Source organism: Myotis lucifugus, unplaced genomic scaffold (genome assembly GCF_000147115.1).
Source record: "Myotis lucifugus unplaced genomic scaffold, Myoluc2.0 scaffold_5, whole genome shotgun sequence".
Lineage (NCBI taxonomy): Eukaryota > Metazoa > Chordata > Mammalia > Chiroptera > Vespertilionidae > Myotis > Myotis lucifugus.
In genome coordinates this window covers 14,561,598-14,575,555 of record NW_005871053.1, presented here as the reverse complement: position 1 = coordinate 14,575,555, position 13,958 = coordinate 14,561,598, and the positions used below count along the sequence as shown (strand labels likewise).

Genomic DNA, 13,958 nt, shown 5'->3' with positions numbered 1-13,958 from the left:
CCCTGCTCTTTTCGTGACAGGGGAAGGTGCCCCAACCCCCTGATCAGCCCTGCTCTTGCCTGATAGGGGGGAGCTCCTTAACCCCCTGATCGCCCTGCGGTTCTGTGACAGGGTGTGGCGCCCCAACCCCCCCACCCCCACGGGCCCTGCTCTGTGTGTGACGGGGTAGAGCTATAACCTCCCCATCGGCCCTGCCCTGAGTGTGAGAGTGGCGGCGCCCCAACCCCGATTGGCCCTGCTCTGTGGGTGATAGAGGGCGGTGCCCCAACCCCCTGATCTGCCCTGCTCTGTGTGTGACAGGGGGCGGTGCCCCAACTCCCCTATCGGCCCTATTCTGTGCGTGACAGGGGGGAGCTCCCCAACCCCGATTGGCCCTGCTCTGTGCGTGACAGGGGGTGGCGCTGCAACCTCCCCATCGACCCTGCCTTGAGTGTGACAGGGGGCGGTGCCCCAACCCCCCAATCGGCCCTACCCTGAGCGTGACTGAGGGTGGCATCGCAACCTCCCGATCCGCCCTGCTCTGTGCATCATGGGGCGGCGCCCCAACTCCCCAATCGGCCCTTGCTCTGAGCCCGACCAGGGTCTGCACCTAGGGATTGGGCCTGCCCTCTGCCACCTGGGAGCAGGCCTTAAGCCAGTAGGTCGTTATCTCCCGAGGGGTCCCAGATTTCGAGAGGGTACAGGCTGGGCTGAGGAACCCCCCCTCCCACCCTAGTGCACAAATTTTTGTGCACCGGGCCTCTAGTATATATATATATATAATATGCATATATATATCTATCAATTTTTTTAAAATAAAAAGTTCAGATATGAGTCAATGAATTAAAACTTGACCTACCTGTTCTCCATTTAAGCAGTAAACCTCTACCAACTCAAGAAATATTGATAAACGATGGCTTGCATCAACTTCAGTGTTTTTGTATTTTGATTTTGAGGAGGCTTCAATTGTCCTCACTCCTGGTAAACTCATTGCCATATGTAGAGTTTTAATGGCCTCTCCTATTTCTCCCATTTTCTTTTGTGACTGAGCTTTTATCAAATGATATAAAGGATATTCTCTCACCTGAAAAAATAATATTCAGAAATACTTCCTTGGAGTGCTTACAACATCAACACATAATTTACAGTCGATCAAACATTAAAATGATAGGATCTTTGAGGACAGCCTGTGATTATATACATAAGGTCTATTTCTGTCATTTATTAACTTTCTGATCCAATATTGTATTAAATCAAATTCAGGAAGCCTGCCACTGCCTAGCATCCCTCTGGATGAAAAACCAGGTAATTAAGTGCTTCTACTATGATAGAGGAGAAAATGCAACAAAGTACTAAGGCTAGAAAATGTATTCTAAAATAATTTGAGTTTTCAGGAAAGGAGTTTCTTTATCTGGGACTTCTGGTACTAATATAAAGTCATATTTCTAGAAATAAAGTTTTCCCCCCTTTTCTTTATTTTTAAGATTAAACATTTTAGTATACGTTAATCAAACATTGGTCTTAACCATTTGGTACTACTCAGAAACATGAAACAAAGCTTCTGTCTTTATTGTAGCTAGCAACAGTATATACAGAAAAACAAAATGACAAAAATGAGTGAGGAAGGAGTCAAAGAAGATAATCCAGAATGAGGTGAAGTAGAGCCATTTAATGCCTGGGACAGCTACACTGCTCTGTAAGGCTGTGTTTCTAAGTCTTAGTTACCTATGAACTCTGTGTGAACACTCCTGCTTATCTATCTCTTCTCTTAGAGCAGCGGTTCTCAACCTGTGGGTCGCGACCCCTTTGGCGGTCGAACGACCCTTTCACAGGGGTCGCCTAAGACCATCCTGCATATCAGATATTTACATGACGATTCATAAGAGTAGCAACATTACAGTTATGAAGTAGCAACGAAAACAATTTTATGGTTGGGTCACAACATGAGGAACTGTATTTAAAGGGCCAGAAGGTTGAGAACCATTGTCTTAGAGATTCTCAGTGACTGGGGTAGAGTTCCAAAGCCCCACCAGTCTTGAGAGCTACTATCCTAGGAAGCAGGTGCTATCGCCTGCAAACCTTGCTTGGAACTTTAACTCTCCAGCCCATCAATGGGTTCTCACATACAGGGCTTAAGAGGCTGTGGACCCAAGTGAAAATCTGAGGAGGTCCTCCATGACTCCAGGTAGCTCCGGAAGCACTTGACTGGATTTCCCCTAATGCTGAGGGATATGATATGTATCATAGAATATCTTGGGTAGAAATCTAGTGTGTTTATATCCTCAAACCACATACTAAGTTTCAAAATGACTAAGCATCGTTGATGATAAATCTAGAGAAAAGTTATTAAAAATTCAGGTCCAAGGCCCTGTACACCAAAAGACTGTGGGTTCAATTCCCCATCAGGGCACAACCTAGGTTGCGGTTCGACCTCTCGTTAATGAGCATAAGGAAGGCAACCAATAGATGTTGCTCTCTCACTCTCTCTCTCTAAAAATCAGTAAAAACATATCCTCAGGTGAGGATTTTTTCTTTTAAACAAGGTCCAAGCCCTAACCAGTTTGGCTCAGTGGATGGAGTGTCGGCCTGTGGACTGAAGGGTCCCAGGTTTGATTCCAGTCAAGGGCATGTACCTTGGTTGCAGGCACATCCCCAGTGGGGGGTGTGCAGGAGGCAGCTGATCGATGTTTCTCTCTCATTGATGTTTCTAACTCTCTATCCCTCTCCCTTCCTCTCTAAAAAAATCAATAAAATATATTTTTTAAAAAAACAAAAAAACAAGGTCCAAGAAGGAAACAGGCAATAAAATAAATCCTAATACATAAAAATATTTATAGTTTACAATTATTTTTAATACTTTAATTATTGCATTTAACACTCACTGTAACTGTAGGGTATTTAGATAAGTGGAAACATCAGACACTGACCCCAGGTCTTTGTTGCCCTGTCCCTATAATTTTTTAACTATGCACAGTTGCTCCATTTCTTCTCCTACTGCTTATGAATCCAAAATCTTCTTAATTTAAAAATGCATTTCTTAGCAAAATATTAAAGGCTAAAATTTTTAAAAAAGTTGATATACAAACATTTGCTAAAGATTCCAGGAGGTTGATGAGGGATATGATATGTATCCACTTGAGTCTGGAATACTTACCTTAAAGTTATAGCTCAGACAAAGTTCAAGAGACTGAGAACATAATTTAAATTTATCCTGAGACAAATAAACTTGAGCCATCAGGAGGTAAGCATCGATGTTTCTAACTCTCTATCTCTCTCCCTTTCTCTCTGTAAAAAATCAATAAAATATATTTAAAAAAAATAAAATAAAGCACCATTTAATTCAAATGATTAAGAACTGGAGATCTTAGAAGAGGGAGAAAAGTAGTTAGTCTGTGGATAGTTCCAGTGTTTAAAGTCCTCTGTTCAAGGGGCCATGATTTAATCTCTTCTTTGTAGTCCACATGAAAGAATTTACATGTAAATCAGAGTACTGTACATCTGTAAGACCACACCTTGGTCATAAGGAGCAAACCAGAGGAAGTGTGAAAAAAATCAGAGTCAAGCACCACTGTTACTGAGAGACCTATGCATGTACCTTTATTCATTTTCCTTGTTAATTTTTTTTTTACAATATTATTAAAATAAGTTCTGTAAAACATAGAAATTTAAATAGGTAGAATGCTATAATAACAAAGAGGATTTAGTTTAGTTATCATTCTAGACTAAAAGTTTTAAAAATCTAGAAATTTTATTACCGTCCATAAAATTACAAAAAGGCATAATGATATACTCTAGAGCAGTGGTTCTCAACCTTCCTAATGCCGTGACCCTTTAATACAGTTCCTCATGTTGTGGTGACCCCCAACATTATTTTCGTTGCTACTTCATAACTGTAATTTTGCTACTGTTATGAATCGTAATGTAAATATCTGATATGCAGGATGTATTTAGGCGACCCCTGTGAAAGGGTCGTTCGATCACCAAAGGGGTCGTGACCCACAGGTTGAGAACCGCTGCTCTAGAGATTTAGAAACATGAGTTTTAGATTTAAAATGCCTTTAAATACCAACTGAAATATTAAAGGTATGGAAACACATCTACTGTACATCTGGGAGTCTTAAGCAAATGATCAAGATTAAAGTGATTGGAAGAGTGGAGCCTAACCTGGGTTGGCAGATGGGGTACAAAGAGGCTCTTCCTCTGAACAGTAGTCTCTGGGTGTAATGGTCTCACATGAGATAACATGTGCTCATCTGCATTAGCCATCTCATAAGTTGGCCTAGGTAAGTGTAGCTAGGCCAACTCCCCATTCAGCTTTGCTAGGAGAATGGGGAAAGAAGAGGTCCTCAACTATTCTCTGTTCAATTACTCTCCTTAACATTACCTGACACCTCAACAGACAAGGCTATAGCCAGGGCTCCAGAATTCCTCCATATAATACGAATCCATTTAAACAGAAAACATTTTTTCTTAGAGACAGAGAGTTAATAGACAAAAATTTGGCTGAGGTAGCACAAAACTTATTAAATATAGTGTCAAAATTTGTCCATTAACCACCAAGCATAATTGTGATGCAATCCAACACTCAGAACAGATGAAAAAGGAAATGTGAAGTTTAAGCAAATGAATTTTTATGGGAATTACCATTCCCCTGTTCTTCTAGGAAGGAGGAGGGTTAAGGAGGTAACTTGAAATAAGAGGTTATTACCAAGGGGAGAAAGTCTATAGAAAAGAATCAGGATTTGCAAAAAAAGTGACTGAATGAGGAATGCATGAATAACTGAGATAAGAATCTTGAGCAAGGGGAAGAATGTGCCACTTATTTCAGAAGTATTTAAAAATAGAGAAATGGGTCATCACTGTTGGGGGGAAAAAAAGACCATATAAACAAAGATCACATCAACATCACATTCTTATCTAAGAGTAGTCCAAATTCTCTTGAAGGAACAATGAAAGCTTTTACTGTCTGATGATCTGTTTTTGTCAGGGTCCCCTACAATAAAGAATAGAGCTGGCCTTTTCCCAAGGTTCCTAAGAGGGAGACTCTAAATCTTGGAGTTTCACAAATAACAGGAATGTCTTTGTTATCTGTGGTGGGCTCTGATAGTTTATGACAACAGTATGACTCAGGATGGGGGTTGCCCACCTCAGGAAGACCCACCACATGATAAGAGGGTTGGGGCTTTGAACCTTGTGATATCAACCTGACCGGGAGAAAGGGAACTGAGATTGAATTCAGTCACGAGGCCAGCCAATGATTTGATCCATACCTATGTAATGAAACCCTATGGAGACTGAACCTTTAGCAAGCTTCCATGGCTGCTAATGTACTGCAGATACTGTCAGACATCACTGTGGCAGAAAGTTAATGTGTCCCAACTCCACAGGAAGAGGACAATGGGAGCATCACATTTGGGACCCACCCAGACCTCACCCTGTGCATCTCTTCCTTTTGCTGGTTCAAATTAATGCCCTTTGTTATAATAAAATTGTAATTCAAAGTATGGTGCTTCCCTGAGTTCTATGAGTCATTCTGGTAAATTCTCAAACCTGAAGGGTAATAGGGAGCCTGAAATTTGGACCCAGCTAGTCAGAAGTGCAGAGGGCCCTGAATTGCAGAGGGCTCTTTTAGTCTAAAGCAGGGCATTCTGATGGAGGGTTATGGCCTTAACTTGTAAAGTTTGGTCCAGATCCAGGTAGTTGGTACAGTTGGCAAATTAGCAAGAATACTGCTATTTAGACACATGCCAGTGTGGTCAGACCCCAACTGCTCTGCCTGCCCAGCACCCCTTGTTCTCACAATATAATTGTAAGCTGCTGATGTATTGTTTCTTTGTCAAGCAGGAGATAAATCCAGGGTCACAAGGAGAATTTATGAGTCTGTTCTGCAGAAGGAATGAATGCCTTTAAGAAAGTTGTGACCACCTGCTGCTGCCCAAAAGTCTGGTTGCACAAGGTGTCACATGAGAGGGGGACTGAAGAAACACAGACTTCTCCTTCGGTTCCCTGAAACTCCCCCTCTCTCTTACTCCCTCACTGCAAAAAAGGTCTCCAGTTTTGCTTTTTGGGGAAGACAGATTTGAGAGAGCTTACTCTCCTGTCCTCTCACTCTGGCCAATAAACCTTTCTTTATCTCCGAGCACCAGAGTCTCAGTGTTTCGCTTATCTGTGCATCAGACACACAAATCTGAATTCTGACAATTTTAGCAACATCAGCACCATTTTAAATGATTTCAGGCTGCTCCTTTTTAAAATGGGTTAATATATGAGACTTTTATTCCTAGAGACTTTGGCATTTAAGTATTACAATAATAGACTTATTTATATCAAATTTCAAAATAAATAATAAATGTTTAATAAATTAATCTGAACTCAAAGTTCCAGATTAATTAACTAGTATGTGATACCCATTGTAATTGGGAAGAAAAAATAGAAACATCATGTGATAGGGGAGGTAGGAGAAGGGAAAGCAGGGATAAATGGTAATGGAAGGAGACTTGACTTGGGGTGGAAAATACACAATACAATATACAGGTGATGTACTGTAGAATTGTATACCTGAAACCTATAATTTTATTAACCAATGCCACCCCAATAAATTCAATAAAAAAATAAATATGTGGCTCAAAAGAAGTCAACCAGAAGAAGGTCACTTCTCACAACTAGAGTACTTTAGAGGTGAAACAAGCTTTTGAGATTATCTAGGCCTTTTTTTTTTAACAGTTAATACTGTCATTCAAAAAATTTGTGAAGTCAATCTCTTAATTCTTTCCATTATGTATAAGATATAACTGTTTATGAGAATACCGTTAAGTTGGTTTCTGCCCATTAGGACTTTATAAACTTAATTTACTTAGCATAGTATTCAACCAGCAAAGGTACATATATAGGCACCACATGATAGTCTATTTTTATGTATATATCGTACATATGTTTGTGTCCTAAAAAGCTAAGGCTATAATGGAGTAATGGAGGTTGGTTGTTTGGTTACCTATGTATCTATCTATTAATTATTATTTTTAAAAAATCTTGATTGTTGAGAATATTACAGATGTTCCCCTTTTTTTCCTTTTTTTTTTTTTTTGGCTGTATGTAACCAGTCACAGAAACTAAACAGGAATTAAGAAATTCCATTAGGACCTGAAACCTGGTAAACATCACACATTTTGTTATACCGGTGAGTCAACAACTATAGATTAAAGACTGTAAATTATCATTGAGAGGCCCCAGTACTATGTGATGGACTTTTGTAAAGTGTTAAAACTGTATTTTCCCAACTATTCACTTGAATCACAAAAGATTATAGTAAGTTTAAAAGAATTAAACAGTAACACAAGTTACATGATTTTATTTTGGATAAAACTGAGTTATTTGTGCACATGTAAAATGTGCATTTTATGTTACAACTCTCCATATATGTGAAATTCTTAGTTTGTTTATGTTGTTTTTAATCAACATCAGAATATAAAGTTCCTTTAAGCTTTTAAGGTAGACCTTACCTGACAAATATTTCACTTTTGCTATTAGGAAGACAGCTTGCAGGAGACCTGGCACAGTCCTTACTATAGCCTCCAGGACTGAGGTGCATCGTTTAAGAAGTGGAGAAAGAGGTTGGCCAGGACTTGCAGGCTAAACAAAACAAATTAGCAGTCATTTTATAAGTTTATAATGGAATTTAGCTAATAATAAGCACTTATTAATTATAATGTGAATACCAAAAACATTATACTTTCCTAAAATTTTTCTTATTCTATTTATTGTCCAATATCTTTGTTATGACTAGATGAATACCAATTTATTTTCCTGAGACCTATGAAGAGACTATATAAATAATGGCTTTGTTCAGGCAAATAATTATTAATAATACAATTACTCATTCAATAACATATGAAAGGTACATATCTGTTCAAAGGAAAAATAACCAAGAGGTAGTGTTTCTTGTTGGAGTCAAGGCCATGTGAGTTCTAATTTTAAACCTTACCTGTGATTTATTCAATTCAATAATTCACACTACCCCCGAGAGTAATGTATGGTCAGTTTTTAGAGGATTCAGATTGTGTTTTCTAGTAGAATCAGAAGGTAGAACACACTCATGTGTACTCCACCAAATGAATCATATTTTCATATTCCCTCTTTTCTGCCTAGCATGTTATAGGCCTTCAACCTTTTTTCATTTTTATTAATAATGAATATTGTAACTAAAGAAGTACTAAGCCATTTGCTTATTCTTTCCATGGTTGCCTACTCAACCAATCTTTATTCAGTGGTTATCCACTCACAACTTAGAATGTGATCTCAGAATCTAAATATCAAATATTCTCCCTGCTTTGCCCTATTCCTTTACTTAAAGGATGGCCCTCCACATCGCCCCTTATATCCCACACGTATACATTCTTAACTGGAGTATGGCCTCTTAACTGACCATCACTCCTACAACAAGCGATTGTTACTGACAAAAAAAGTGTCCCATTTTCTCACTATGTTGAAGCACACAAAAATGTGTGCTCAAAAACATTTTCAGAATATGACCACAGATGGTTAGAATACTTCAACTTCTTGAAATTCCTATAGCACTTGTAATCTATGAAATAAAATTTAGCATTTTATATCTTATAACATTTCTACAGTAGTTTCATATTTAGTTTTGCCTCTTATAGGACGAAGGGTCTTTAGGTCTTGAATATCAGAATTTTACACTTCACACAGTAATGGATACAGAATAAATTTCTTAAAGCATATGTTTTCAGCACAACTGGAAATAATGAAAGTATAGGTGATATGGTGAGGTTCTGATAGTGTTCTTTGCCACTTGCTAAGAATTAGTTATTGAGAATAAGCATTGTTTTCACTATAGTTTCAGAATGAATCAGAAAAAAAACCCAAACAGGACTTTTGTGGATAATCTCTAAGATAACAACTATTTGATTTAAAAAAAAAAAGTATATATAAAAGGGCCAAAGAAGTAGGGACAGAGCTAGAGAGACAAGTCTGCCTTTCTGATATTTCCCCATGAAAACAGCATTATAAATGCTAATTAGATTCTATCATGCTGATAGAAGTTATTATGAAAAAATAGGATGTCTGTGGACTAGGGAGCCAACTACCACTTAATTATTTCTTACTCCACCTACAGTTTACTCTCAGCACAGCTGCTAGAAAAATCCTTTAAAAATGTTGAATATGGCCATGCCAGAAACCTTCTCATGGCTTCCCACTGTACTCAGAACTGAAGCCAAAGAAGTTACAAACAGAATTGAAGTCAGAGTTGTTACAGCTGGTCTCCTGTGCTACGACCTCTTTCTGACAACTCCTCTCCTCATCTACCCAGCCATACTCGCCTCCTTGTGTCCCTCTGGGCCACTGAACAACTATTCCCTTTGTCTGAAACACTCTATACCAAATTTCCACATGACCCTTTCAAGTTTTTGTTCAAATTTTACCATCTTAATAAGGCTTATCCAGATCATGTTATCTAAAATCACTCCTCCCTACACTGTTATTTTCTTCTGTGATCTTTTAAAATACTATATAACCTATTGATTCTATTAGCTGTCTTCTCCTAATAGTATACATGCCTCAAGAGATCAAGGGTTGTAGTTTGCTTTTAAACCACTATTTCCCTAGCTCTGAACAGAGTGCTGGATGCCCTGCAAGCATTTGTTGAATGAATTCTGAATATTGCATGAGTATTGAGAAGTGCATTAGACTTCTAAGATCATGACTGGGGAGATGAGATCAATCCCATGTGTGATTCTAGAGGGGATACTTAAAAAAATAGATTATGAAAGTGTGGAAAAGGAAGTGACAATCAATAAAAAGCAGCATGGGTTCCCCAAGGAAAATTCATTATTCTCATTTCCTTGTTAAACAACCAGGGTTTCCCTGTAGATCAGGGAAAATGCTAAGAACTACGCTTTTAGCAATGAAGATAGTGCCCATCATGACATCCCTGTGTTGCTTTGTGAGTTGAGTATAAGTAAGCCATCCATCCACTTACTGTCTATAACAAATAAGCGTGAGTAATGGATCCATGCTAATTTGTAATAAACTCTCTGGTAATAAGTCAGAGGGTTCCATCCTCAGTTCTACTCAGAGCTATTTAAGGCAGATGATGGGTGACAATAAGATCCATACAAAATAGATGATACTCAGGATCTAGAAGGCTATGTCATCTTGAATTATGGAATGAATCATGGAGATAAAATTTCATAGGGATAAATGTAGAGTCCTATACTGGGGTCCAAAGTTACAGTGAGTAGAGGAGCTAATGACTGTTACATGATTCACAAAAAGAAACCTGGGTGGAAATCCAGAATTGGGAGGAAAAGGATCTAATCTAGGTCTTGCAGTCCAAATCCATATGTGGAATAGTGGGCATAATGAGAGGCACTGACAAAATAAAGGAATCCTCTAACTCACAACTAGGGTTCTCAAACTTGTCATAAAAAAAATAAATGACTAGCACCAACTGCGAGGAACAACATTTCGAGGACAGGCTTAATTGGCATTCAAACCAAGGTTCCCAGCTTCGGGTTCAAGATGGTGGAGTAGGAAGATCCTAAGCTCACCTCCTCTCATTGATATCAACTATGTATAGAACAGCTATCTCTGAAAACAACCTACAGACTAGCAGAACAGATTTTCTACAACTACAGATATAAAGAAAAAGCCACACTGAGACAGGTAGGAGGGGGCAGAGAGACTCAACCTAGTCAGGATCCACTCTACCCCCTACACCCTATGCAGTGACCAACGAGTTGGAGAGATATCCCTCTGAAGAACAAGGGGTCTGAGCCCCAGCCTGGGCACCTGCACCAAGAAGAGGAGCCCCCATAATATCTGGCTTTAAAAATCAACAGGGCTTACATTTGGGAAAGCCAAAGGGCTGTAGGAAACTAAGGTGGCATACTTTCCGAGTCCAAGTGAAGAGAGAACAGTCTGAAAAGCATCTGTGTCATACAAGAAGGTGATATACTGACTAATTTTAAGGTGTGTGCTGAACAGACAGAGCTGTTGGAACTTTTTCCAGGGACAGAACATGGTGGGCACAATTTTTCCCCCTTTCATATTTTCCTTTCATCTAGCTGGTCTGACACTGGCAGGCACCATTTCTGACATTCTCTATTAACCTTGTTAACATTTCATTCCACCCTGGCATTTATCTAAGGACCCACCACTGGCATCCCTCCAATGCGGCTCTTACTCTGCCACACCCAGTGGGCAGCCTCAGTTGGCACCAGCACACAGCAGTGTGCCTGCAACAGCTGAGGCTGGGCCTCACAGCCAGCTGGGCCAGAGGCCAGTCTCACCTGCCAGTGTGTCCTTAGCAGCTGTAGCCCAACCACAACAAGAAGCCACAGTAGTCCAGACAGGGAACACCTCTGGAGCATCTGGTTCTAGTGACTAAGGGGCATTCCACCACTAGGCCCCACAGAACACCTTCTAAATAAGGCCACTTTTACAAAACCAGGGGATGTAGCTGGTCTACCAAATACATAAGAAACAAACAGGCAAACTGAAGAGACAAAAGAATATGTTACAAACAAATAAACAAACAAACAAAAAAAAAACAGAAAAAGAACAAAACAAAAGCAAACTGTCTACTAAATAAAGAGTCATAAAAATGCTCATCAAACTCTGCAGACAAGTGGAGAACTTCTATAAAGATATAAAACTGTAAAAAAGAACCAATAAAAACTGAATAATATAAATAAAATATATATTATTTATTTAATATATAAATAAAAAAATACACTAGAGGAAACAACAGATTAGATGACAAAGAAGGATAGATCAGCAATCCGAAAGACAGGGTAGTGAAAATCACCCAACTGGAAGATATTTTAAAAAGTTAAAAGAATGAGGATAGCATAAAGCATAAGAGACCTCTGGGACAACATCAAGTATACTAACATTCCTAACATAGGAGTTCCAGAAGGAAAAGAGAGAGAAAGGGACAGAAAACCTATTTGAAGAAATAATGGCTGAAAAATTCCCTAACCTGGTGAAGGAAATAGACATCCAATTCCAAGAAGCACAGTGATGAATTCAAAGAGATCCGCACCAAAACACATCATAATTAAAATGTTGAAAGTTAAAGAGAGAATCTTAAAACAGCAAGAGAAAACAACTAGTTATGTACAAGGGAATACCCATAAGACTATCAGCTGATTTTTCAACAGAAACTCTGCAGGCCAAAAGGGAGTAGCGGGATACATTAATACGATGAAAGGGAAAACCTACAACCAAGAATACTCTACCCCGGCAAGGTTATCATTCAGAATTGCGGAAGAGCTAAAGAATTTCCAGACAAGCAAAAGCTAAAGGAGTTTATTACCACTAAACTGGCATTACAAGAAATGTTAAAGGGAACTCTTAAAATGGAAAAGAAAAAGCCAAAAATGCATACACACACATAAAAAATCTCACAAGTAAAGGCAAATATATAGTAAAGGTGGTTCTTAATAGTAATAGGGGACTTAAGCCCACTTCCATCAATGGATAGATCATTTAGATAAAATCGAAAAGGAAAGGCCCTAACCGGTTTGGCTCAGGGGATAAAGCATCGGCCTGCAGACTGAAAGGTCCCAGTTCAATTCCGGTCAAGGGCATGTACCTTGGTTGCGGGCACATCCCCAGTGGGAGGTGTGCAGGAGGCAACTGATGGATGTTTCTCTCTCATTGATGTTTCTACCTCTCTATCCCTCTCCCTTCCTCTCTGTAACAAATCAATAAAATATATTAAAAAAAATAGAAAAGGAAATATTGGCCTTAGGTGACAGACTAGACGGACTTAATAGGTGTGCACAAAACATTCTATCCCCAAACAGTAGAATATTGCATTCTTTTTTTTCTTTTGAGAGAGAGAGAGAGAGAGAGAGAGAGAAAGGGAGGAGAGACATATAGAGAGAAACATCGATGTGAGAGAGACACATCAATTAGTTGTCTCCCACTTAAAGCCTGACCAAGGCCTGGGATCAAGCCTGAACCCGAAGTACATGCCCTTGACCAGAATCAAACGTGGGATCCTTCATTCTGCTGGCTGATGCTCTATCCACTGAGCCAAATTGGCTAGACAGAATGTGTATTCTTTTTAAGTGCACATGAACATTCTCCACGATAGAACACATATTAGGTCACAAAGCTTAAGAACACTGAAATCATGTCAGGTAACTTTTCCAACCACAACAGAATAAAAATAAAAATGAATTATAAGAGAAAAACTGGAGAGAACAGCCCAAAGTTAGTAGAAGGAAGAAAAAATAATAAAGACCACAGCAGAAGTAAATGAAATGGAAGTTGGAAACCTCATTCTCCCTTATTTCAAACTATACTACAAAGCTGTTATGATAAAAACATGTATGATACTGGCACAAAAAGAGATACATAGGCCAATGGAACAGAATAAAGAGCCTAGAAATAAACCCACACATATATAATCAATTAAATTTACAACAAAGGAGCAAGAATATACAATGAGTAAACATCTTCAATAAGCACGAGGAGATATATCAGAAAAGATATTGCTACAGGAAATGGTTGACATTTTACTGCTTGTTTTCTTCTAGGATTTTTAGTTTCAAGCCTTACATTTAAGTCTTGCATCCATTATGAGTTTATGCTTGTATATGGTGTAAAAAGGTGGTCGTTTTATTTTTTTTCACATATCTGTCCAATTTTCCCAATACTATTTATTGAATAGATGGTGTTTCTCTCATTGTATATTCTTGCCTCCTTTGTCAAATATTAATGACCATATAGGTGTGGGTTTATTTTTAGGCTCTCTGTTCTGTTCCATTGATCTATATGGCTGTTTTTATGCCAGAACTCTGCTGTTTTGATTACTATGGCCTTGTAGTATAGTCTGATGTCAGGTAGTATGGGCAGAGACCTGAACAGACAATTCTCTCAAGAGGTCATACAGATAGCCAATAGACATATGAACAGATGTTCAATATCACTAATAATTATGGATATAC

General features: G+C 38.8%; 1 protein-coding gene across 1 annotated transcript in view; it reads right to left on the bottom strand.

Annotated features, from left to right (window-relative positions):
- TTC21B (tetratricopeptide repeat domain 21B) overlaps nt 1-13,958 on the bottom strand; it is a 64,677-nt gene that overhangs the window by 31,850 nt on the left and 18,869 nt on the right. Inside the window, exons 13-16 of the mRNA XM_023743585.1 lie at nt 7,479-7,608; nt 6,073-6,145; nt 3,134-3,236; nt 839-1,063 (exon numbers count right to left, since the gene is read on the bottom strand). Coding sequence (XP_023599353.1) covers nt 839-1,063; nt 3,134-3,236; nt 6,073-6,145; nt 7,479-7,608 — 531 coding nt within the window. The remainder of the gene's footprint in view (nt 1-838; nt 1,064-3,133; nt 3,237-6,072; nt 6,146-7,478; nt 7,609-13,958) is intronic.